A 23,402-nucleotide genomic window follows, 5' to 3' on the forward strand; every position below is an offset into this window, starting at 1 on the left:
AGGGGTCTGTGTATGTGGGTCTCTGTCTGTGGGGAGGGCTCCTATATATGTGTGTGTCTGTGTGGGTGGGGGTCAGCGTGTGTGTGTGGGTCTGTATTTACGGGTCTGTGTATGTGGGTGTCTGTGGGGAAGGGTCCTATGTGTGTGTGGGTCTGTGTCTGTGTGGGGTGGGGGTTCTGTGTGCGCCGATCTGCCTCTGCAAAATCAAAGAAACAAAATCTGCTCTCAGCTCGAGTCTCACCATAGACTCGTTACTGCAATACAACTGTGTTCAAATAAGTCTAAACTAACCATTGCATCGAACAAAAATATATACAGAGTTTCATAAACGTAAGAGCAAAAATCACTTCGGGTGCTGGAATATAGTCAGGGACTACTGTTGCCAGACCTGCTGAGTAATCCCATTGTGATTTTTTATTCTCTTATTTTCAAATTTAATAATGCAAATAAATCTAAAACAACAGGAATGACCCCGGGTATGAGAGATTTGACAAGAACGATTGCAGTAACATTGTCACTATTGCAGAATATTAAATCCACGCGGAAAGTTTCAGAAGTCTGGATTTTCTCTTCCAGTTAAGTACTGGCGGCGAAAGAATTTTAATAGCTCTGAAAAGACACGACCTTGCTTTAGGTTCTCAACGCATCTGTAGTAGAATCAGTCATGCTGGTTGCATAACTTTGTGGTTTGCAACATTCAAAGTTGTATAAATAATGCTTTAAAGCATATTGCTGTTTGCACAAATACCTTTACGGTGCAGTCACCGAAAAAAAATACGTCGAATGAACAACTTGAAACTGACGGTGTTTAATGAAATGATGTTATTTTGCTGTTCGATCCTAGGGACATGAAACAAAATCAAGCGAAGGAATAATTTTAAATTTAAAAAAAGCAATATTAATGTTACTATAATTTGAAGCACTGTCCGTGCTAAATTTCGTTCGATTCGTACGAATGTCACGGTTTGTTAACTAGGGTTTAAGGTAGATGTGAAATTGAATCGCTGTAAACCAGTAAATAAAGCAAGATTTTTAGCTCCGTTTTCGGAGCGTCCGTCAAACTCTACTGGTTTTGGCTAATGGGTCAATTTGCTGCTAGCCCTATTTATAATGTATTCACTGAAGTAATGCGAGATCATTTGAATCATTAGATTGTTTCCGATCATGTTCTGTAATTTAACGAGCGATCTGTACGGTTGTGGAGTTTTTGCAGAGATTGCCCATTTCAAACCAAATCATTTTCACGTAAGATCTTAGTCATTGCATTTTTTTCAAAGTTTATTTACAACCGACGTTTTCAGATTTTAAATTTGACGTTCAAACTCGTTTTCCTGTTTTTGTTGCGAATCAACTGATGGTTGATGATAAATGATAAATTCATAACAAATTTATCTAGAGGTAAATCGGCGACCAAGATTGGGATCAGAACGTGGCGCTGGTACGAAGGGTACGGTCAGACCTTTTCCTCCATCTGAACTGGCTGTTCTTTTGTTTATAGGTGGCCCTCAGGAGACAGCAGGCTCAGGAGGAAGAGCTGGGCATCAGCCGACCAATTCCACTGCCCGGAGCCGCGGAGCTGCTTATCAAGAGAGAGAATGCAACCCCGAACAGCTCTTGCGCCCTGGGCACTGGAGGGTCCAGCTTGACTTCCAACCCCAACACACCGGTCACTTCCTCAGGTAATCCCCCAGGCAGGCGGACAGTCAGAACGGGGGCGCATGAGTTCTCGCAGTTGGGCGGGGGGAGGTGTTGCACAGCGTTGTGCACCAACTGTTGCTTAACTTGCATCGCTTGCACCCGGATAGTGTCGATTTGCGTTCTGGAGCCTGTGATGTTTCGTGTGTTTTTTTTTTTGCATGGTATGTTTATGTCAGAATAAAAAAAAGAGAAATGCTTCTTGGGAGCCAACACCTGTTTAACTAAAGGTGTGCAAAAGCCAGAGTGGAAATCATTCAAGACCCCACGTCAAATTACAACTGTTTATAATAAAGTTAAAAGTATCTAAGTTATAAAACAATGTTAATATGTTACGTTCAGATCAAGTGACTAAAACTCCGATAAAATACTGCAACAGAAGCTGCCGCCTAATAAAGAAATACAAAGTGCTGATAGTGCCATTTCACTCAGCCCATTTAAAATCTTTCTGGGTAGTTCAGTTTCATGCATTTCCCACTTAAATGGGGGCGATTACTCACCCAGAGAATGTTACAAGCATTAATGTTTTGTTGGGAGAATGTTGGTTCCTGTAGTGATCTGTTGGGAGAATGTTGGATTCACTCTGTTCTGTTGGGAGAATGTTGGATCCTGTATTGATCCATTGGGAGAATGTTGGATCCTGTGGTGTTCCTTTGGGAGGATGTTGGACCCATCAATGTTCTGTTTAGAGAATGATGTGTTTCTGTCATTCTGTGTTTCTGTCATCCTGAGTCTTTCTAACGTAAGAAATTTAACTTCATCCTATTTTGAGATTCTTCAAAAATAATTTGTTAAATAGTTCATGGCAACATTTAAACATATTAAGTATATGTTGCTACAGCAGCAGTATTTTCTTAATAGCTAATTTGGCTAATCAGTAATTTAAGTAATATATTCTGAAACATATGTTACAACACATTATTGTAAGACAAGAATAAATGGTTGGTATTATACACGCTCACTTTTTTATATTCATTATATAAAGGAGTTAAAGTGGTGGTTGTTACTATTTCAAGAAATCAAATCTTGCTGGAACCAAAGTTCATGACTGAAATTTATGGTGTAGATAGAGTATTAAACTATACTAAGATTGGCATGTCACTGATCTGAAGAATGACGCTGCTTTTTGATCTCAAGTTATACTGAAAATTTTCATGTCATGGTAAAGTGGAAACTGTTGCAGCAACACCATAGTTTTAGTATAATCACACCCTTAGGTCCTTTTTACCTGATTATTCTTTTATATTCCTCTTGCAGTTTCAGTGGTTCTGGATTTTTTTTGCTGTATTGAAGAAAATAAGTTGAAATTCCTGAGGAATCTAGATCGTTTCCTCTCCTAACAACCTAATAGAGTGATAGATTAATACAACACCTGAGCCATCACATTCTACAGCCAGAGGGTAGGCTGTAACTGTGAAAGTCAGGTTTCTATCTTGGAGTGCAGTGGATTGCCGTCAGCTCTTTCAATTTTATGCTCTTGCTCAGACAGGAGCTGATCTAAGTTGGACTTCTTCCTTGCATGGTTGAGTTTAGGAGCTCATTAAGTGTGGTAGCGAGCACTATGGGGCTATATCTTGGCGTTTGATATGTCTGCTGTAATTTTAATCTGAAGTATGAAGTTCTTAAAAATAAAATGTAATTATTATAACTGAAAATGGTAAAACCGTAACATTAACACGTTGACAGTGAAAGTGCCCGGAATTTCCTGAACTACCAGAAAGAAATGACATTTTGTGAAAAAGCAATATATTACAACTGCCAGAAATACGAAATACAGACAGAAAATGCTGGAAATAAAACAAACAGTAACAATAAATAAAATAACAGGAACAGCTACATTTCAGAAATTAATCTGGAATATTAAACCTGTTTCCCTCTGCAGACTTGAATATTTTCAGCATTTTCTGTTTGTATTTTGGAGAGAGATTTTGATTTTTGCTAAGGGATCCAGGAAGAATGCATAGTCTATTTGGTCTATAGGAGTTACAACTCTTTAAGTCGGAACAATTCAATCTGCAATTTAGATAAGTATGTTGTTACTGTGCATCTTTGTATACAGCTTGATTTACTACACAATGATAGACATGCAAGATTGAATAATTGGCCATTAATTAAATTGTTCCAAACAATCCGAGACAAATGTAGGTTATTTGGTTAAACTGTGCAAAGTTATTAAAATGGCATTACACATTGCTTACGGATGATTTCAAGACATAATAAGTAAAACAATATTGAATGTTCAGGATATTAAGATATTGGCTGAGAATGTTTACTTATGTTTTGGAAATGGATCCCAGTTGCTCTCTATCATAATTAATCACATAAAATAAAAAGCACATAATTATCTTCATTTTGCCCTACTTAATCAATGTACAACAGCATGAGAAATAGGATCCAACTCTGATGAAGAGTCACCTAGACTCGAAACGTTAACTTGTTCTCTCCCTTTGGATGCTGCTTGGCCCAGTGTGATCTCCAGCATTTGTTGTTTTCAGTACAAATTCCAGCATCTGCAGTAATTTGCTCCTACGTGAGAAAGAGGAGTTGGAGTAGGCCATATGGCCCCTCAAAACGTGCTCTAGCTTCAACTGCACCTTCCTATATCCCTTAATTTCTTTAGTACCCTAAAGTCAGTTGACTCAATCACAATTTCTTTCTCCATGTACCAAAAAAGAATAAACCTACTGGAGATGATACAAAAAAAATTACAAGGATTGTACAGAACAGAGTGGTTATAATTACCAGGAAAAACTGAACAAGTTGGGTAGTTTTTCTACAGGAACAAGAAGACTGTCCTGTGATTCAAAGAGATCTTTAAAATTATGAATGATTGTGAGGATTGAGATGCTGTTTCCACCGTTGGCAAGTTCACTGCTAGAGATCACATATGAATACAAGGTAGTCACTTATAAATCCAGTAATGATTTCAGGGAAAAACCTGTTCACCCAGAAAGTGATTAGAATATGGGACGTATCACCTCAAAGAGCAGTTGAGGCCAATAACTAAAATTAATTTAATGGGAAGCTAGGTAAGTGCATGAGGGAAAATGAATAACGGATACGCTGATCAGGTAGATAAAGGTGAGCAGAGGCTGTTATGGAAGAGATATTGTTATTTAGTATTATTTTGATTACTTACTATTTCAGTTTTCTGTTTATTGATGGCAAATCATTTTTTGTTATGGGTGTAAACATTACTTCCTCAATGTTAGTGTTACATGTCTATGATTGAGGGCATGTTACTGACACAAAATTGCTATCTCCCATATAAAACAAAGTCCACCCTAGTCCATCACTGGCACCTCCACGTCGTACAAAACAAAGGCAGTGTATTTTGAGTAGGATTTTAAGCCTAATCTAATTTGAAAGTTATATAACTGCAAACCGTTGGAACTTTGTTTTTTAATGGCTACTTCTAAACCCCATAATTAGATTTCAGCTTCAGATCGCCCATTATTATCTGTCATATTTACTGGCTATTATTTTAACGTAACCAACTTCAGATAATTCTTGAGTATGTGAAAATATTTAAATATTTCAGTGAAAATCTGATCGCATATATTGTTTATGAATTGTCAAGTTGACAGTTATACCTAAGGCTCGTAAAGGAGCGCACAAAATCAAATTGTGTTGACCAATCCCTCAATGCACACAGCAAAACACAGCTATTTTAAACCAGCAGAAGAGTGAGAGAAAAACAGAGTTAATGTTGCGACTGACTTGTTAACTCTGCTTCTCTCTCTCCTGGTGCTGTCAAACCTGCTGAGTTTCTCCGGCACATTCTGTTTCAGATTTCCTGCATCTGCAGTTCTTTGTTTTTATTTTTAACCTGCAGCGGTTTCAATCTTACACTCCAAAGCTGATTCATAAATCATTCAAGTTTTGCTCCTTTAGTTTATGCGGCAGTTAAATCTCTCAGTGAGATTATTCCCTGGTAATTACTTCCGAAGTAATTATTCTCTGTATCATTGAGTCAGTTTTCTTGGCCTTTTCCCAAATTCAACTTATGCAGACTTCAATATACGTAGGAATCAGACGATACCAGGTTACAGTCCAACAGGTTTATTTGAAATCACAAGCTTTCAGGCGACAAAGGCACAATGCTTTGAAAGCATGTGATTTCAAATAAACCTGTTGGACTATAAACTGGTGTCGTCTGACTTCTGACCTTGTCCACCTCAGTCCAGCACTGGCAGCTCCACATTATACGTAGAGTAGGTGGGAAATAGGAATAGCATCCGTTTATCTGTCTGAAACCTGCCTTCACAAGGAATCTATTTGAAGCTCAGGTTTTATAATGCGGCTGAGTTTTTAACTGATACTGAGCCAGGTTTCCTATACACTTAACCCTAGTAGAGGCACAAGTGGAAATGTGTGTCAGAGACTTAAGGCAGTTGAATTTGCTCGTTGTCCAGAGGGAGAAAGTTTGAGCCAAAGTGTGCCATTACACCACAGAGGAGCCAGAGGTCTGGTACCCATGAAGGAGAAGAGGGAGGCCTTATTCTTCCTGTGTGAAGGAGGCCACTTGTACAGCTACAGAGGCAACAATTTTAGAACAATTTTGCAATGCTTTACTCTATCTGCAATATGTTGGACTGGATAAAAGAAGATATCAGTCCACTTTTGAAATGCAATTTGGATATTCAGAGATAATTTATGCAATTAATATCTGGTGAAACAGTGATTGTGTTGAGTTATTTATTTTTAATATACTTTGGTAACTGTTTGGTTATCTTGCACAGCCCTGTGAAAAGACTGTCTTTGTTTATGATGCAGGCACTTTCATATTTTGAAATATGAAAGTGGAAAAAATCTGTTTGAGAAATGTGAAAAGGAGTAAGTTTTATTTTGTCTGTATTGTTTGAATTGCGGTCAACAGCCTTTTTTTAAAGACATAGCTTTAAGTTATTGTTTCATAATCGAAAACCTCATAGAATCCCTACAGTGCAGAAAGAGACCATTTGGCCCATGGAGTCTGCACCAGCCCTCTGACGGGCATCCCACTCAGACCTGGCCCATCCCTGCATGGGTTTTTTAATATGGCTAACCCACCAAACAGCACATCGCTGGACACTGGGGGAGAAATTTTTAGCATGGCCAATCCACTGAACCTGCACACCTTTGGAATGTGGGTGGAAACCGGAGCACTCGGAGGAAACCCATATAGACACGGGGAGAACATGCATACTCCATAAAGTCACCCAAGGTTGGAATGAAATTCGGATCCCTGGTGCTGCGAGGCAGTAGTGCTAACCACTATGCCATTGTACTGTTGCTCATATCCAAGTTTGTTATGCTGTTTAACACCAGTGCACCATGTTATTATCAACTTCGGTATGGATGACTAGAATGGAATCTCTGCAACAATATGCATGTTATGTATATCCAATGTTATGTAAAAAAGGTACAGATCACAGTGTAGCAGATATTGCAAGCTAAAGATAAAGGTAAAAGATGCAATAAACCTGAAACATAAATGAAAGAACAGTAAAACGAGAGAACAGACTATCTGTGTGGAGTTTGCAGATTCCTCCTGTGTCTGCCTGGGTTTCCTCTCACAGTCAAAAGGTGTGCAGGTTAGGTGGATTGGCCACACTAAGTTGCCCCGTAGCGTGCAGGCTAGGTGGATTAGGCCTGGTAACTGCAGTGTTAGGGGATAGGGTTGGGGGGCTAAGTCTGGGTGGGATATTTGTTGGAGGTTTGGTGCAAACTTGATGGGCTGATCAGCTCCCTTGTGCGCTGTAAGGAGACTATTTAATGATATAATTGGAGCAGTAAAGCTGTGATGGAAAATGGCCTGCTGTGACTTCGCTACTAATTTGTTATCCATGTAGAAATTAACTGCTCTTCACTTTCTTATTTTGATTTGGACATTCAAGATTAGAAACTCAGCACATGAGAATTTGTAAACTATGTTTAACATTTTCTTGAAAAAAAGTTGGCTTAAAATATTCTGCTTGGTTGATATTACATTGAACCCACTAGTGAGTTAGGATACATATGGGAGTGTCCACACACTTGTAAATGTGAAAGCGTTCTATTTGGGTTTAAAAAGTGACTATAAAAATATCCTGAAGTTAAGGATATGGCCCTCTTGAATTTTGGTCCCTGAACAGAAAATTCTGAGGAAGGTCTGTGATAGGATTCCACTTGTCCTTGTACCCACCTCTTGTTTCCCTTGTTCAAAATTTATTACGTCTCCAGTTTTTTCCAGTGCTGATGAATGGTCATGGATCTGAAACATTAACTCTGTTTCTCTCAACACAGATGATGCTTAAACTGCTGACTATTTTGAAACATTTTCTGTTTTTATCTCACGTTTCCTAAACATTTTGTTCAAACAATGCCTTTTGGTAGTCAAATAAGAGCAAAATACTTTATATACAGGAAATCTGGAAAAAAAGCATAAAATACTGGAGAAATTCGGCAAGTTTGGCAGCGTCTGTGGAGAGAGAAACAGTATTAACATTTCAAGTCCTATAGAGCCAGATTTGACATGAAACGTTAATTTTGTTTCTCTCTTCACAGATGCTGTCACACCTGCTGAGTTGCTCTAGTATTTTCTGTTTTTATGTCTTTTGCTTATCAGTTGCTGGAGCACCTTACATAGATTCAGAGCTTATGTGATTCTGGAACTCCTCATTACTGGTATTTAAGATTATACAGGTCTCAGTTTACGTTATCTAACTCTTTTGTTGTATCCTTATATTCCTTTCTCTTTCATTTACCTAGCTCCAGTTTAAGTGCCTCACAGTTTGCCTCAAATACTCCTTGTGGAAGTAAGTTCTAACCATTCTCTCAGTAAAGACATTCTTCCTAACCTCTTTATTGGATTTATTAAGGATTATCCTATTCTAATGACCCCTAATTCTGCTCTCCTCCACAGTGGAATCATTTCTGTACGTACTGTGTTAGCTCCTTTCAGAATTTTAAAAAGCCTTTCAGTTTATCTCTCAGTCTTCACAGTCTCACAGCAAAGAGCCTGTGTTCCTTGAGTTAAATACATCAGGTTGGATTTTCCTGTGGCCAGACAGATGTTTCTGAGGTACAAATGGGAGTTACATGTACAGAGTCCTGTCATAGTGGATTCTGAATTAATTACCTGAGAATTGAACATTCCACTGGGAATTCCTCTGCATGGGGAACACTCGGAAAGCCTCAATTTAATTTGGAATCTGATGAAAATAAATAGGTAGCTTTTTGGAAACGTTGACTATTACGTACATAGTCCTCAACTCGAATGAATAAATGATAATTCATTGTCACTTGTACTCTACACGATAAAATACAGTGAAAAGCCACAATCCGGCATCATTCGAATGTTTCGAGAATAAAAAGACAAAGCTAAAAGAAAGCCCACCTTTGCTCTGTTGCCTCCACCATGAATCCTGAGGCCTTAGCCGGCCTACCAGCGATACCTGCGCTGGACCCACCAATGTCAGAGTTGCCACTCTTCAGGCTCCATCTCTTCGTTGCTTGGGCCCACCCCACCATTGGGCCACCAATGCAGGCTCCCATGCTGGACCCACACATCCCGCAACCAGGAGTTCTTGGCTCCACTTCTGTCGCTGCCTTGTCGGGCACACCACAACTAGGGGTCCCTAGCTCTGCTGCCTCTGCCACATTGTTGATGTCTGAAGTTCCCGCTCCGGGCCCACCACAACCAGGAGTCCTTCGCTTCTCTGAAGCTGCTGGCTTGCCGTGCCTGAGGTCCCCGCTCTGGGCATACCACACTGCCGACGCTTCAGCCACCTCCTTGCTGATGCCTAGAGTCTCCACTCTGGGCCCACCACAACCAAGAGTGCCTGGCTGCTCTTTTCCACAATGTCACCCCCTCTGCCGACACCAACAGGAAGAAGACAAAAAAAAAGACAAAAAGGTAAGGAAAGAAGGGAGGAAGCGGCCACCTGGAATGGAAGGACCTAGGAGCCATAACGCTGCCTACCTCACTGGCACTGCCAACTTAACCTTCCCCAAACCACTTCTTCCCGAAAAACTGACCTGACACTCATGGAATTCAACACCCCTGTCCTACTTCGGGCTCGCTCCCTCCTTCACCACTCTAGACCTGAACTCTCTGACCCCACAGAACCTAACAGCCTTTCATCCCCTGGGACCTGACCTTCCACCGTACACCCCTGCTCCAGATCCAAGCTCTCTCTCTGCTCCTGCCCAGCCACTTTCATCTGCGGCCTGCGCAATCGACACTGACCCTCAAGTACAGAAAAACAGGGAAAAGAGTACAAAGTCGCCATTCCTGGCACCAACTTAGGTACAAGATAGAACAATAAAGAAATAATGTTAAAAATTAAACATTGCAGTCCTTTTACTATAAAGTAGAAAAACAAAGAAATGAATTTAAGAGTTGTACAGCATGGAAACAAACCCGTCAGCCCAGCTCGTCCATGCCAACCAGGTTTCCACAACTGAACCAGTCCAGTTTTCCTGTGTTTGGCCCATATCCCTGTAAACCTCTCCAATCTGTGTACCTGTCCAAATGTCTTTTAAATATTGCAATTGTGCCCACCACTTCCTCTGGCAGCTCGGTCCTTATATGCACCATCTTGTATGTGAAAAAGTTGCCCCTCCAGTCCCTTTGAAATCATGCCCCTCCCACCTTAAACCGATACCCTCCAGTTTTCGACTCCCCTACCCTTGGGAAAAGACCTTGTCTCTGCCATTCATGATTTTATAAACCTTTATAAGATCACCCCTCAGCCTCCTACGCTCCAAGGAGAAAAGTCCTCGCGTGCCCATTTTCTCCTTATAACTCAAATCTTGCAGTCTTGGTAACATCCTTGTAAATCTTTTTGTGTACCCTTTCCAGTTTAATAACATTCTTCCTATAGCAGGGCAACCAGACTTGTATGCAGTACCCCAAATGTGGCTTTATCAATGTCTTGTATAGCTATAACATGATGTCCCAACTCCTGTTCTCAATGCTGTGACCAATGAAGGCAAGCATGCCAAATGCCTTCTTCACCACCATGTCTACCTGTGACACCACTTTCAAGGAATTATGTACCTGCACCTCTATGTCTCTGTGTTCAACAACACTCCCTGGGACCCTAACCATTAATTGTATAAGTTGTGCCTTGGTTTGTCTTACCAAAATGCAATACCTCGCATTTATCGGAATTAAACTCCATCTGCCAATCCTTGGCCGACTGGCCCAGTTGATTGAGATCCCATTATACTCATAGATGGCATTAGTGTGGGAGCAGGAATTGCAAGTGATAAAGTCATTGTAAATTTTAGTAAAATCTCAGCAAACTTCCTAAAGCTTCCAGAAATCTTGTTGAAATTACCGTGTGCATATTTTAACCCAACGTTAGTTTTATACTTAGAATTATGTTTAACATTGGAGTCAGAGAATAGTTTAAGACAAAGCATAATGGAGATGCAGACAAAAAATTGGTTTTAATAAGACTTATTATAATGTAGGTAATGGTTGTTGCAGCATAATAACTGTAGATAAATTCTGCAGAATTATTCTCTTACTTTTAAGATTGGTTTGTCTCTGCTTAGGAACAAGGGATTTGTTTGTGATTGTGAATGGGTGGTTGTAAATATTGTTTCATGGAGATCGGTCTAAGGGCCATTGCTTTCAATATTTTTATAAATCATCTAAATATAGGTGTTGGGTGAATTGTCAACAAGTTATCAGATGGGATGAAAATTTGAGCTAATGTCAGGACTGTGTAGAGGAAGGGACTGCTTGAAGCAGATTTATCTGTACTTTATGAGCTTTAAGCTATGACAATTACATTGGAATGCTCTTGGAAATGTTTAAAACTCAATGTACTTCTTGCTACATTATATGAATTTAAAATCAACTGAGACACAATGATCTTATCCCTATTGACCCTAACTTGCTAAAGATGACATGTGTTGAGAAACCAAATCTAATACATGAGCATTATAGAATAATTTCCTCCGGATAAGGCTATGTGGTCCTTTCTGAATATGTGCCTATGCCAGCTCATTGGAAGAGCTACTTCTTAAAATTCAACCAGCATTGCTGATTGAGCCAGTATTTATTGACCATTCCTTCTTGCTTTTGAGAAGCTGGTGGAGGGCTGTCTTCTTGAACTACTGCAGTCCATTTGGCATAGGTAGACCTATAATCTTGTAAGGGAGGGTGTTCCAGGATTTTGACCTAGAGACTCTGAAACAATGTAGTTCCAAGTCTGGATATTAATGACTTGGAGGGGAAACTGCAGGTGGTGGTGTTTTCATGTATCTATTGCCTTTATCCTGCTAGATAGTAGTGGTAATGGTAGAGTGTAATTGGAAGGTGTTGCCAAAGGAGGCTTGGTGAATTTCTGTAGATTTTATATGTTGTTACAACTGTATGTTGATGTTTTTGAGTGAATGTTTGGATGTGGTTCCAGGGGGTTGTTTTGTCCCAGGTGGTGTCAAGTTTCTTGAGTGTTGTTGGAGCTGTGCTCATTCAGTCAAGTGGCAGGTATTCTATCACAGTCCTGACTTGAGCCTTTTAGATGGTGGACTGGCTTTGGGAATCGTAGAATCCCTACAGCGTGGAAACAGGCCATTCAGCCCATCAAGTCCACATAAATCCTTCAAAGAGCATCCCACCCAGACCCACTCCCCCTACCCTATCTCTATAACCCCACATTTTCCATGGCTAACCCACCTAGCCTGCACATCCCTGAACACTATAGCATGGCTAGTCCACCTAACATATACATCTTAGGACTGTGGGTGGAAACCCCACAGTGCCTGGACGAAGCCCATGCAGACATGGAGAGAATGTGCAAACTCCACAGAGACAGTCGCCCAAGGATGGAATTGAACTCGGGTCCCTGGCGCTGTCAGGCAGCAGCGCTAACCACTGAGCCACCCTTGCCACCACGAAATCAGGAAATAAGCTTTTGTAGCCACAATGTTTAAATTGCTACTCTAGTTCAGTTTCTGGTCAATGGTAACCCCCAGGATATTGATACTGGGCTATTCAGTAATGGTAATGCTGTTGAATATCAAGGGGAAATGTTAGATTTTCTTTTTGTTGGAGCTGGTCATTGCCTGGCATTTGTATGATGCAAATATTACTTGTCACTTATCAACCTAAGCATGGACAATGTCCAGGAAATTTTTTTTCTTTATTCATTCATGGGATGAGGGTGCCACTGATAGGCAGCATTTATTGCCTATCCCTAATTGCCCAAAAGGCAGTTCAGAGTCAACCACATTGCTCTGGGTCTGGCATCACATGTAGGCCAGACCAGGTAAGGATGGCAGTTTTCTTCCCTAAGGATATTAGTGAACCAGATGGGTTTTTCCGACAATTGACAATGGATTCATGGTCATCATTATATTCTTAATTCCAGATATTTTATTGAATTCAAATTCCATCACCTGCTGTGGCACGATTCGAACCTGGGTCTCTGGATTAGCAGTCCAGATAATACCACAAGGCCATTGCCTGTATTAGGGCACAAATTGCTTCAGTATCTGAGAAATCGTGAATAGTACTGAACATTGTGAAATAATCAGCAAACCTCCCCACTTCTGACCTTATGATGAAGGGTAAGTTCATTGATGAAGCAGCTGAAGATAGTTAGGACTAGGACCTGATTAATTCTAATCCTGCAGGCCTTGCATCTTTCTTTTCAAGTGTATATCCAGTTTCCTTTTGAAATGTACTATTTTTGTCAAGTTTCACTGCCTTTTCAGGTTAGCGAATTTCAGATCAAAGCAATTTCTTGTGTCACTGTCTTTCTCTTCAGCTGTTCTCTGGTACATTTGTTAATTGCCATAAATCTGGGTTTCCTCTAATTACTATTCTTCCTGCCAGTGGAACACTTTCCCCCAACTGACTCTATCAGAACCTTTAAAAATTTTGGATACATCTATTAAATCACCCTTTAACCTTCTGTGCTGTAAGGAGAACAAGCTTTTGTAGTCTCTCCACATGTCTGTAGTGATTTGAAATAACTGCACAGAGGTTGGTATCCCGTTACTAAGTCACCATTGATTTACGTGCGCACCGTACATGGGCTCTGACCAGCCAGCTCACAGTCCCTAGAATTAGGAGACCATCTGAATCTCCTGTTTATATCTGTTAGCCAGGGCTCCCTGATTGGCCCAAGTTAATAACCCCAGTCAAGGATTTACTTGGCCATCTTTCCAATCAGTACAGTTTCATCCTTCTATTACTGTTGGATGTCTTTTCTCTGTCATCTTCAAGGTTTTCTTTTATAAATCAAATTCTTTGTACAACAGTATTGTTGGACTGCATTCAAAAAACAAATCTAAATTTGGTCCCTCCCATGGTGGGCAGTGTGGAAGGTTTGGAAAAATTCAAAAGAAAGCTATGGGATTATGCCCAATTTAAAAGATTGTAGTCGCTCAGAAAGACTTTCCTTTTGATATGTGTAAACTTTGGAATGAGTTGATAATGCATTTAAATGCATTTTAAAGGGCTATTCAGATGCTTCCTGGGAGGCAATTTCAAATGGACAGGTTTCAAAATTCTACAGGTCGATATGGACATCGACCAATGGGCAATTCCATATGGACACAGTGGTATGATAGCAGTAGGGGGTCACAGGGAGGAGTGACCCAACCCATTGGCACGATCCCACTTCGTGATGCTGCACCCCTTGATCAGGCAACAAAGGACTGCGATGCACCCCTCCCAACAAACCCCAGGAGTCTGCAAGCAAAGACGTGAGGGTTTGCTTTTGGAAATTCGGCATGATGAGACCTCCCACCTGCTATTGTGTGGATATCAGTGCAAAAAGTCCATCCATGTCCCGCAGTGCTATGGGAGGGCAGTGGTGAAAGGCCATGGGGGCATTCAGCTGTCACCTTTATGCTGGAACTGTATAAATTGCTGGTTAGACCACATCTGGAGTGCTGCGTATAGTTCTGGTCACCACATTATAGGAAGAATGTGATTGCGCTAAGGAGGGTGCAGAGGAGATTTACCAGGATACTAGAAGGTTTGAGATATGAGGAACAGTTTAATAGGCTGTTGTGCTTTCCTAGGAACGGTGAAGTTTGAGAGGGAACAAGGCATAAAAGATAATGAGGGGCATTGATAGGTGGATAGAAAGGCACTTTTCCACTAGTAGAGAGGGCATAGATTTAAACTAAGAGGTGAAAGGCTAAGAGGAGAGTTGAGGAGAAACATTTTCACTCAGAAGGTGGAGGGTGTCTGGGACTCATAACAGTTCAGTTGCATGTTAGATATTCAGTTGCAATGCTGTGACCTCCAAGGCTATGGGACAAAACTTGAAAAATGAGAATGTTGTAGTCCGATCTCATTAACCAGTGTGGACATGATGAAACAAGTGGTCTCCTTCTTTGTTGTATCACAGAACACTGATGAGTCTACCCTTTTGCTATCACCATCACCAAACTTGCCATTCACAAGGACATTAAATTCCTCTATGTGGTTGTAGGAAGACCACATCTTTTTACGGTCTCTGCCGTGAAGTTGCATAACTGATGGTGGGCGGGTGGATTTACAAGCTGCTGGATGTGGGTGTCTAATCATGAACATCACAGTGTATAGCACTGGTTGGATGCACCATTTGGTCCGTTTTTGCTCATCAATTTTGTATATTTAAAGCTGCCCTGACAATGCACTCTTGAAAGCTAATAGATTTATAATGATGTAAATGAAAACAAAAAAAATGTCAGTGATGGGATGTGGCTGTTGCTACAAGGCCAGCATTTATTCCTCATCACTAAGTGCCCTTAAAACGTTGGCAGCTAGCTGTCTTCTTGTCTGACTGTAGTACTTATGGTGTAAGCATACCCACAGTGCTGTTAGGAGGGGAGCAGTGATATATTTCCAAGTTACAAGCCACATTGCAGTGAATAGGCCTTGTTCCCCAGTGAACAACCTTGTAAGATTCCTGAATCCACAAAAGTACCAGGTACATGAGAGTGCACCAACATGTATGATTTATGACAGCTGCCGCGGTAGTGGGCACACGCCTCCATGAAGTGATAATGATAGTCACTGATCTTCTGGACGTTAATTGAATGGAAACCCTTCCTGTTCATGAATAAAGTGGTGACATTCCCTGTAGAGGAGTGCTGCGCGCATCCCTTCACACAATGTGACATGCAGCATTTTGATAACGAGGGCCAATATTCATTCAGCTTCTGACTCGGCATGTGCACCAATTTGTCAACAGTGCTGTGTTGGTGGGTGACCAACACAATACATTAAAAGGAATTGCCTGCTGTGCTCTGAGCCCCCTCCCCTATCGCAAACCAACATCAACCATGAAACTTATCGTTGAGTTCAGGGGAGTCCATCTTTATACTTGCATGACAGCTGATGAAACAATCATACCTACCTTCCACAGCACCTTTGCAAGTTTCATGTTATGGATCACTTTTGGCTAAGATTCACCTCTTTTTAAGCCTCTACTCGTAGCTTCTGCGTCGTTGAGATGCCAGTGTTCATTTTGCAAGGACCGATGGCATGGTGCAAATTGCTTTTGACCAGCCTTTGAAGCATATGTTTGTTCACTGCATGTATCACAAATGGATGATGAAATAATTGCAAATTAAATGTAGCTGCAATTGCAAAACATGTTTCATGTATTTAGCCCTTCATTGTATTAGCATCCAGCATGTGTGGATCCAGTGCTTTTGCCCCACAAATTGACATTGACTTAGCCCACCTTAGGCGTTTCCCCAGCTATTTTCCACTTGCAGTTAGCATTTCCTGATTGTCAAGTAATGTGCTTGATGCTCACTGTTATTACTGTCTTCTGCTGGTCAGTAAGAACCATACACACAGAGTCTCCGTAGTCTGTTCTACTTTGCATAAACTGAAAGCCCATTTCCACTCAGCCCCTAATATGGAGACCCAACACATTGAACATTCCTCCTGCTGACTCCCTTTCCACCTGAGCCTCGATATTACACCTTAACGATGTCTACCCTGTCGAGGCCACAGCGGTTGTCACTGTCAGTAACACCCCTCCATGTAACCTACCATGCCCTACAGTACTGTTCTGCTCATGCCATATACATCTTGAGTATCCCCCCCATCACATCCTTGTCCCCACCTCTACCCATGCCTCTGGATAGCCCCCACAGTCTTGACTGTCACATGCCCTTTTGGAAATGAGCCCCTCCTGTTCCCTCCTCAACGATCAACACATGGATCCCTGAATCTATTTGTCCCAGACCTCTGCCCATCTTTGATGAGTAGTCCGTAGACATGACTGCTCAGAATCCTGACCTCAGTCCTTGTAGCCATGATGTGGAGGTGCCGGTGTTGGACTGGGGTAGACAAAGTCAGAAATCACACGACACCAGGTTATAGTTAAACAGGCTTGTTGGATTATAACTTAGTGTTGAGTGATTTCTGACTCAGTCCTTGTAGTTCACCAGCTGATGAGACATGATTCCTCTAATTGCTTGTGAAGGCCCAACAAGCCTGACTGTTGCCCACTCCCTGGATTGTAGGTGAGCTTATCTTCTGACTGTGAGCAGATTAGTGAATTACTGACTGTGGCTGAGCCCCAGGATTGTATGCAAACTGTACCCATGACTGATAATAATGGGACTTGTGGACTGACACTGGGCACCCACACCCTGACTGGTGTTTGATCGAGCCCCCATCTGTGTTCCAACATGGCCATCTGAATAAACGTGCAGTGTGCTTGCCACATAGCACATGCTATGGCTGTTAGATTGATTTCTTGGTGAACCTGTCCTAGTGTTTGCGCAAAAGAACATGTCACTACAGCAACAGTGTTTGCCTTTAGGCTTTCGCTGAAGTGCCACTGCACGAACAGGCATGGTACAGAATAGTTGCTGCGAGCATGCAAGTAGGTGCTAAGTGAGCAGCCTAGAGATGCACCCTGGTCCATTCTGTGAGCTGGGTGCCTGTTCCTGTGTACAAAGTGTTCTTGTGTGCAGTAGTCTTACAATGTCAGTTGCCACTGTGGTCTGCAGTGCAAGCCTGTGGTTTCTAAGCTTCCGGCAAGTGGGCCAGGGAAGCGCCATGAGGATCGTGAGGGGTTGGCAGTTATTGGATACCAATGTCCGTGGATGGAATTGCCAGGTGCATGACCAGAATTCCATGTTGAGAGTTCTCAGAGTCTAGTTTGCACGCAGCGGGTGTAGGATAGGAAGCTACATTTTAATAAGGTGAGATATGCCGTTGACAAGGTTGTTAACAAGCAGTAATCCTTATGCAACTTGCTATAGCCTAATGACAATCTTGCTTTGATGCCCAGACCTTGGTTAAAAGATGCAGCGAGTGGTTCATGACATTGAGAGAGGCCTTACTGCATTTCTCACGATTCTGCCACAAATATCACCATAGCCCATGTCATTCATGCTTCTATACCATCCCAACCTATGTTATCATTAACCCTTATTCTATATTGATTTCAATGATTTTTAGCTATATAATATCACAGTATCCTGAAAAACAAGAAATGTACTTCTTGTATGGATTGAGAAGAGAACTAATACAGTGGAAATCTATTATTGCATAGCCACTGATATCCAAAAAATTCCACCATGTTTTGGTGAATTGTATATAGATAAACACATGCAGGAGTGAAGAAATGAAAGAGAAGTGAGCCAAGGGAGGAATTGGGGACAGTGGAGAGGAAGAGAGTATGATCAAGCTGGGACTTGGTGGCAGTTGAGTCAAGCTGAATGTTAGGATTTGGGTCACATCGAGAAGGAAATCAGAATCCATGAGACTGTAATTGAAAGAGAATGAGAACCAGAAAATGCAAGTAGACTTGAAATAGGCAAAGTGATAATTTGAATGCCTACCTAGCAGTATTGACAATTTTGATAAAAATGAGATTCAGTGAAGGGCTGAAATATTTCAAAGCAAGTAAATATTGCAATAAGATGGGATTTATTTCAGGATAAAGTAGTTTGTAAAAATAGACTTCTGAAAGACACTATTAGGACGTCACTGGATGCTGGGTGTGTAAACACGTTGGAAACAAGCTAATATGTTTAGTCCTTATTTTCATGGTAAGTGACAAATCAGAACCGGGCAACTTAAGACTCTGGGCTTTATTTTAAAGCTCTGTCACTTGTGGAATTAATTATCAGTGGTAGGATTTAGAATTTTCTTTACGTTGATAACCTACTGAAAAGCATGGATTCAGAAAGATAGATTTCTGCCTGACCAACCTTCATTTTAACCAACATTTTAAGCAATTGAAATAAACCCAAGTTAGACTTTGGTATTTGAGAAAAGTTCCATGGAAAGTATTGAATTAAGTTTAAAGCTGGGAAGATTTGGGTGAATCTTGGGACTAATTACGAAATTGCCTGAAAGGTAGAAAACATTAGAAATTTGTAGCAGGAATTACGTTGGGATGAGGGAGGAGAATTGCTTTGCATGATGCCCAAAAGATTCAATGGTGTTGAGATTGCTATTGTTTCTAACTTACATAGAGAATTGGTTTTATGATAGGTTATGTTAATAAATTATATAAAATTAGTAAAGATAGAAAATCTGAAAGAGGAAGTTTAAAAATGACAGAAGTATCATAGAATCCCTACAGTGAAGGTGCAGACCAACGGCAAGTGACTGAAGTGTCAGTAGGGGAGCACTTTGGGACTGGTAATCATAACTCTATTTTAAAATGGTTATACAGAAGGATATGCCTTCCATAAAAGTTAAAGTTCTGTATTGGAGTAAGGCAAATTTTAATGGTATGAGACAAGAACTTTCAAAAATTGGTTGGAGTATACTGTTTGCAGGTAGAGGGACGACTGACAAGTGGGAGTGTGATAACAAGAGTTCAGAGGCATTATGTTCCTGGTAGAGTGAAAGGTAAGACTGGTAGGATTAGGGAATAGTGGATGAATGAAGATATTGAAGTTCTAGTCAAGAGTAAAAAAGAATCATATATTAGAAGTAGACAACTGGGATCAAATGAATTTCTTGAAGAGTATAAAGATTGTAGGGACATTCTTAAGGGGGATGTCAGGAAGGCAAAGAGGGGATATGAGATAGCCGTGGCAGATAAAGTTAAGGATAATCCAAAGAGATTCTACAAGTACATTAAGAGAGAAAGAGTAACTAGAGAGAGGGTACGGCCCCTTAAAGATCAATGAGGTCTTAATGTTGGACCTTAGGAGATGGGAGAGATATTAAAAAAAATTTTGTGTCTGTTTTTATTGTGGAGAGAGAAATAGAAGCTAGAGAACTCAGGGAAATAAATATTGATGTTTTGAAAACAGTTCAGATTACTGAAGAAGAAATGCTGGAGTTCTTAGAAGACACAAAGGTGGATAAATTTTTGGGACTGATCAAGTGTATCTCAGGGCGCTGTGGGAGGTTAGGGAGGAAATTGTGGGGCCCCTAGCAGAAATATTTGTATCATCTACAACCATGGGTAAGGTGCTGGAGGACTGGGGGGTGGCTAATGCTGTGCCTTTATTTAAGAAAGGCTGTCAGGAGAATCCTGTGAACTATAGACCTGTGAGTCTGACATCGATGGTGGGTAAGTTGTTAGAGGTGATTCTGAAAGATGGGATTTGCATGCATTTGGAGAGGCAAGGAATGATTAGGGGTAGTCAGGATGGCTTTGCGAGAGGGAAATCATGTATGACAAACTTGATTGAGTTTTTTAAGGAAATAACTAAAAGGATTCACGAGGGCACAGCGGCAGATGTTGTTTACTTGGACTTCAGTAAAGTCTTTGATAAGGTTCCACGTAAGGGAAGTAGTGAAGTTAGATCACATGAGGTGGAAGTAGTGAAGTTTGATCACATGAGATTCAGGGTGAGCTTGCTAATTGGATACAAAGTTGGCTTTACAATAGGAGACAGAGGGTGGTGATGGAGGGTTGTTTTTCAGACTGGAGGCCTGTGACCAGTGGTGTTCCACAGGGATCGGTGATAGTTCTACTTTTGTTTGTCATTTATATAAATGATTTGGATGAGAATATAGGAGACATGGTTAGTAAGTTTCAGGATGACACTAACGTTGGGCAGCGAAGAAGGTTATGTAAGATTACAGAGGGATCTTGATCAATTGGGTCAATGGGCTGAGGAGTGGCAGATGGAGTTGAATTTGGATAAATGTGAGGTATTTCATTTTGGTAAAACAAAAAGGCTAGGACTTATACAATTAATGATAGGGCCCTCGGTAGTGTTGTAGAACAGTGAGACCGAAGGGTCTGTTTCCATACTGTATTGCTCTATGATTCTGGACCCACTGAGAATATCCCTGACCACCCTCTACCCTAAATCCTGCATTTACCATGGCTAATCCACTTAACCTGCAAAACTCTGGACACTATGGGGGAATTTAGCATGGCCAATCCACTTAGCCTGGACACCTTTGGACTGTGGGAGGAAACCCATGCAAACACGGAGAATATGAAACCTCCCGACAGTTACTCAAGGCTGGAAACAAAACTGGGTCCGTGGTGCTGTGAGGTAATAGTGCTAACCACGGAGCCACCATGCTGCTGTAAGAAGTTAGACAAAATTTTTAAGTAAACAGAAAAATAACAGAGAACAAAGTGTTAAACATAGAAAACAAAACTTAGCATTCCATGCCTTATATGAAGGGTGTTGAAATAGCGAAAAGTTGGTTTTGATCTAGAAATCTCAGCACTCAACTCGCTCAAATAATACAGAGAAGCACTCAACAAATTAATTAGCTACAGGGGTAAGTACAGTGGAATTTAAGTGAAACAAAGTGTGATCAAACTTGGTGTTGCTCTCAAAAGACCACAAGTGAGTCTACTTCTTCAGGTGGCCACCGTGACATAGGAGAACTATTCAGACAGTGGAATCAGTAGTGTGGAACACAACGTTAATACCTAAAGTTGGAAGTCTGATTTGTGAGGAAAGACTTCAAAAACTTGGTGAGTTGAATTTCTAGTTTGGTAGGGATGCAGAACAGATACTAACAGATTGAACAACCATTATGTTCTCTGCTACAATTTCTCTGGACTTGGTTGAGAAACAACTGTAAACAGTGGAGAGATTCTCTGACCTTTATAGATGGATGATGAGTTGAGTGGCCTTCCTTATCCGTAATTATCATGGTGTTGAGATGCTGCTTGACAAATTGTTAATTTGGAATAGACTTCCATTTAGTGCAGGGAATATAGGCTCAGCTCAATAAAAATAGAATATGTTGTGGTTTTAACAGTAGATTCAGTACAGATATGCCATCAGGGAAAGAAAAATGAACATTATTTGCCAGATGATATTGTTTATTTCTTAGTGTATTTCAATTTAAGGAGCTTATCATATGTTATCTTATCATTTGTTATTAAGGTAAATGTCCTCTTGTTAAGTGCCAGTCATGTTGCCTGCCCTTCCTACAAGAAAGGCTTTGCAAGTATAATGACGAAGTGTAGTTTTGTTTTAAGAAGTTTCTCTTATAATGGCAAAGATAGAAACAGTGTTCCTTTAGATTACAGTGTTATGTGTACGGTCTGCACCAGTGGCCTTTGTGCATTCACTTTTAGTTAAAATACAAGGGCCTTTGTAATTGCAGATTATAACCTGTAGAGAGATATTGTGCTAATATTAGCATAGAAGCATTAGCTATCGTCCAATCAGGAAGAGGCAATGTTTGGAAGGAATTTATTGAAAAAAGTTTTTTTTCTGTTGTTATTGTGAAGTTCTTATCTAAAAGATAAAATGTTGTCAATATATTGGTAACATTTTTTAAAGCAACATGGATTATTTTATGAATTTTACATTTTGTGGATACTAGTTGAGAACATATAGTCGAACAGTTCAGCGCCGTTAATTATAGAAAGTTGCAACAAGTTACTATTTAATTATTTATTTTAATTATTTAATGGATTAATTTTTGTTATGTTTTTTTCACGGAAAGAAACAAAAGTAGAATTAGACAGTAGGGTTTCAGATATCCAGTTTTACAAAAAATTCTAAACATTGTGAAAATAAATGCTTTCTAACTGTTTTATAAACCGCAAGATAGATTTGTAAACATGCTTTAGCTTTTCTAAATCCTGTTTAGTTTTGAAGATCAAGACTTTTAATAAATATCAATTAGCGAATGATGCTTTTGTAAATATCAGTCTCTACTATAAACATCATATTGTGACAGCAAGCTAACTTGCTGATGCTCCTCATCTGTTGCAAAGTTTCATTGCTTATAAAAATGGAATTTTAAAATATCTAATGATTCCTATGCTCTACTCAAGTATTAATATTTTGTAGATCCAAGTAAGGTACCAATTTGTTAGAATTGAATTTTAGCTTGCTTAGATTTGATCTTCAAATAATATTGAAATTTACTTTGATGTATCATTACTTTTGAAGCAAAACCTCAATATATCAAAATAATTTATTGGCTACAGTGACATTCTGCCTTTTCAGAAACGGAGATGGTACAGCTGCTGTACTGTCTTGATGCAGCAATCCTCAGTGTAATTTGCCTGATTTGGCTCACTTTGGTGGCAGTGGGCACCCATTTCTTGTGGATTTCCAGATGTGCTGCAAGAACAATTTTTCCAGTCAATCCACTGGTTTAAAAGGTTAAGGGCAGAGTTCAGATCTAATATGTGAGAGCTTTGTAATGCTATCATTTTGTATTGTTTTGTCTCCAGTCCAAACTGCCACATCACAGAGAGGTCACAAAGGCTTGTTTTACGGCTTCAAGCCAAAAAAAAACTTATTGGCTAACAGAGATAGTAGGAACTGCAGATGCTGGAGAATCCGAGACAACAAGG

The 23,402-nt window shown here is 40.4% G+C and overlaps 1 protein-coding gene across 1 annotated transcript in view; it reads left to right on the forward strand.

Moving 5' to 3' along the window:
- Positions 1–23,402, forward strand: part of LOC109929978 (doublesex- and mab-3-related transcription factor 1-like) — a 121,004-nt gene that overhangs the window by 379 nt on the left and 97,223 nt on the right. Inside the window, exon 2 of the mRNA XM_048619922.1 lies at positions 1,499–1,679. Within this exon, the coding sequence (XP_048475879.1) occupies positions 1,499–1,679 (181 nt within the window). The remainder of the gene's footprint in view (positions 1–1,498; positions 1,680–23,402) is intronic.

This window comes from Rhincodon typus, chromosome 3, assembly GCF_021869965.1.
Source record: "Rhincodon typus isolate 14 chromosome 3, sRhiTyp1.1, whole genome shotgun sequence".
In the NCBI taxonomy this organism is placed as follows: domain Eukaryota; kingdom Metazoa; phylum Chordata; class Chondrichthyes; order Orectolobiformes; family Rhincodontidae; genus Rhincodon; species Rhincodon typus.